This window comes from Poecilia reticulata, linkage group LG19 (genome assembly GCF_000633615.1).
Source record: "Poecilia reticulata strain Guanapo linkage group LG19, Guppy_female_1.0+MT, whole genome shotgun sequence".
NCBI lineage: Eukaryota > Metazoa > Chordata > Actinopteri > Cyprinodontiformes > Poeciliidae > Poecilia > Poecilia reticulata.
In genome coordinates, this window is record NC_024349.1 from 21,656,071 (window position 1) to 21,657,308 (window position 1,238).

General features: G+C 48.5%; 1 protein-coding gene across 1 annotated transcript in view; it reads right to left on the bottom strand.

Annotated features, from left to right (window-relative positions):
- Positions 1-27: 27 nt before the first annotated feature.
- The window catches only part of LOC103482098 (uncharacterized), a 37,433-nt gene continuing 36,222 nt past the window's right edge, over positions 28-1,238 (bottom strand). The window contains exons 38-40 of the mRNA XM_008438026.2: positions 794-967; positions 431-711; positions 28-306 (exon numbers count right to left, since the gene is read on the bottom strand). Of these exons, the coding sequence (XP_008436248.1) occupies positions 67-306; positions 431-711; positions 794-967 (695 nt within the window). The 3' untranslated portion in view covers positions 28-66. The remainder of the gene's footprint in view (positions 307-430; positions 712-793; positions 968-1,238) is intronic.

Here is a 1,238-nt window from a genome sequence, read left to right on the forward strand (position 1 = left end):
TGGATGATAAAATGGATGATTAGATGGTGGATTGAACAGCAGATATAAATTCAGTATGAAATAGGTTCAGTAAATAATATTTTCCAGTATTTCTCCAGCCTYGTCAGTCTGCTCTCGTCTCCAGAACTTCCTACGTTCAGGTGTTGAGCCGACAAACCTCAGGATCTCCAGCTTCTCGTTGATGTGGTCCTTCTGGATGTAGAGCTCCTTCTCGTCCTTCAGCAGGCAGATCTCATCCTGCAGCTCTATCACTGCGTTCTCGTTGCCGGGGACGTCCAGCTGGTAGYGGATGTACAGCTTCCCCACCTGRAAACAGACGGCCACAGAGAACAACGTCTGTTTAGGAGGTGGAAACCYGAACCCAGAGACTTCAAAGTTCACGGTCAAAATCGTGCAACAATTCAGTTCTGGTTTCTTTCTACTTGCCCACCTGTCCAAAGGAGAGGCGCTTGAGTTTCTCTGCTATGTTCCCCTCAGTCAGGTCTGCGTAGACGTCGGCCAGCTCTTCATGGTGGTAGAGGAACCTCTGGATGTAGGGGACGACAAAGCGCACCAGGGACTGCATGGAGGCACAGGGCCTCCAGTTCTCAGTCTGCGGCTCCCATTTGACACACTGGGAAAGATGACGGATACCACAGATCTCCAGGAATGAGYGTCTGTCCTTCTCGTTGAAGGCTGGTTTAGTAGCCCGATCCCCTGTGACCGGTTGACCTGCCGGACCACACAGGAAGTAGGAAACATTTAGATACTCTTTAGTGATAGAAAAGTTGATGGCATCATGGCGGCGGCATACCGGTTTTACTCCTGGGAACAGTCTTCTTCTCTGGTGGCGGCAGGTGGAGCAGAAATACTGCCTTGTGATGTTTGAAGATCTTCTCCAGCTCTTTGTCGTCGCCGATCATCGGTTGACGACTCAGACTCACCCAGCTGTCCTTAGTGGGGAAGACCTTCTTGTCGGAGACCATGACTGGTACACAGAGAAAAAACACACACACACACACACTGAGTCACTCAGTCCCACATAGACAAACACTGGAGAGACATAGGAAGCTTTTTGCAAGTTTCTCTGCCTCTAATGACTAAAACACACGTTTCAGTGGAATTGGTGCCAGATATCAGGAAATCACCTGACTAACATTCTTGAATATTTAATAATCATTTGAGCTAAACCTCCMCACAGAGAGGACATGTAGACACAACAACGATGATGATGATGTTGGTGTAGAACAGTGTTGTAG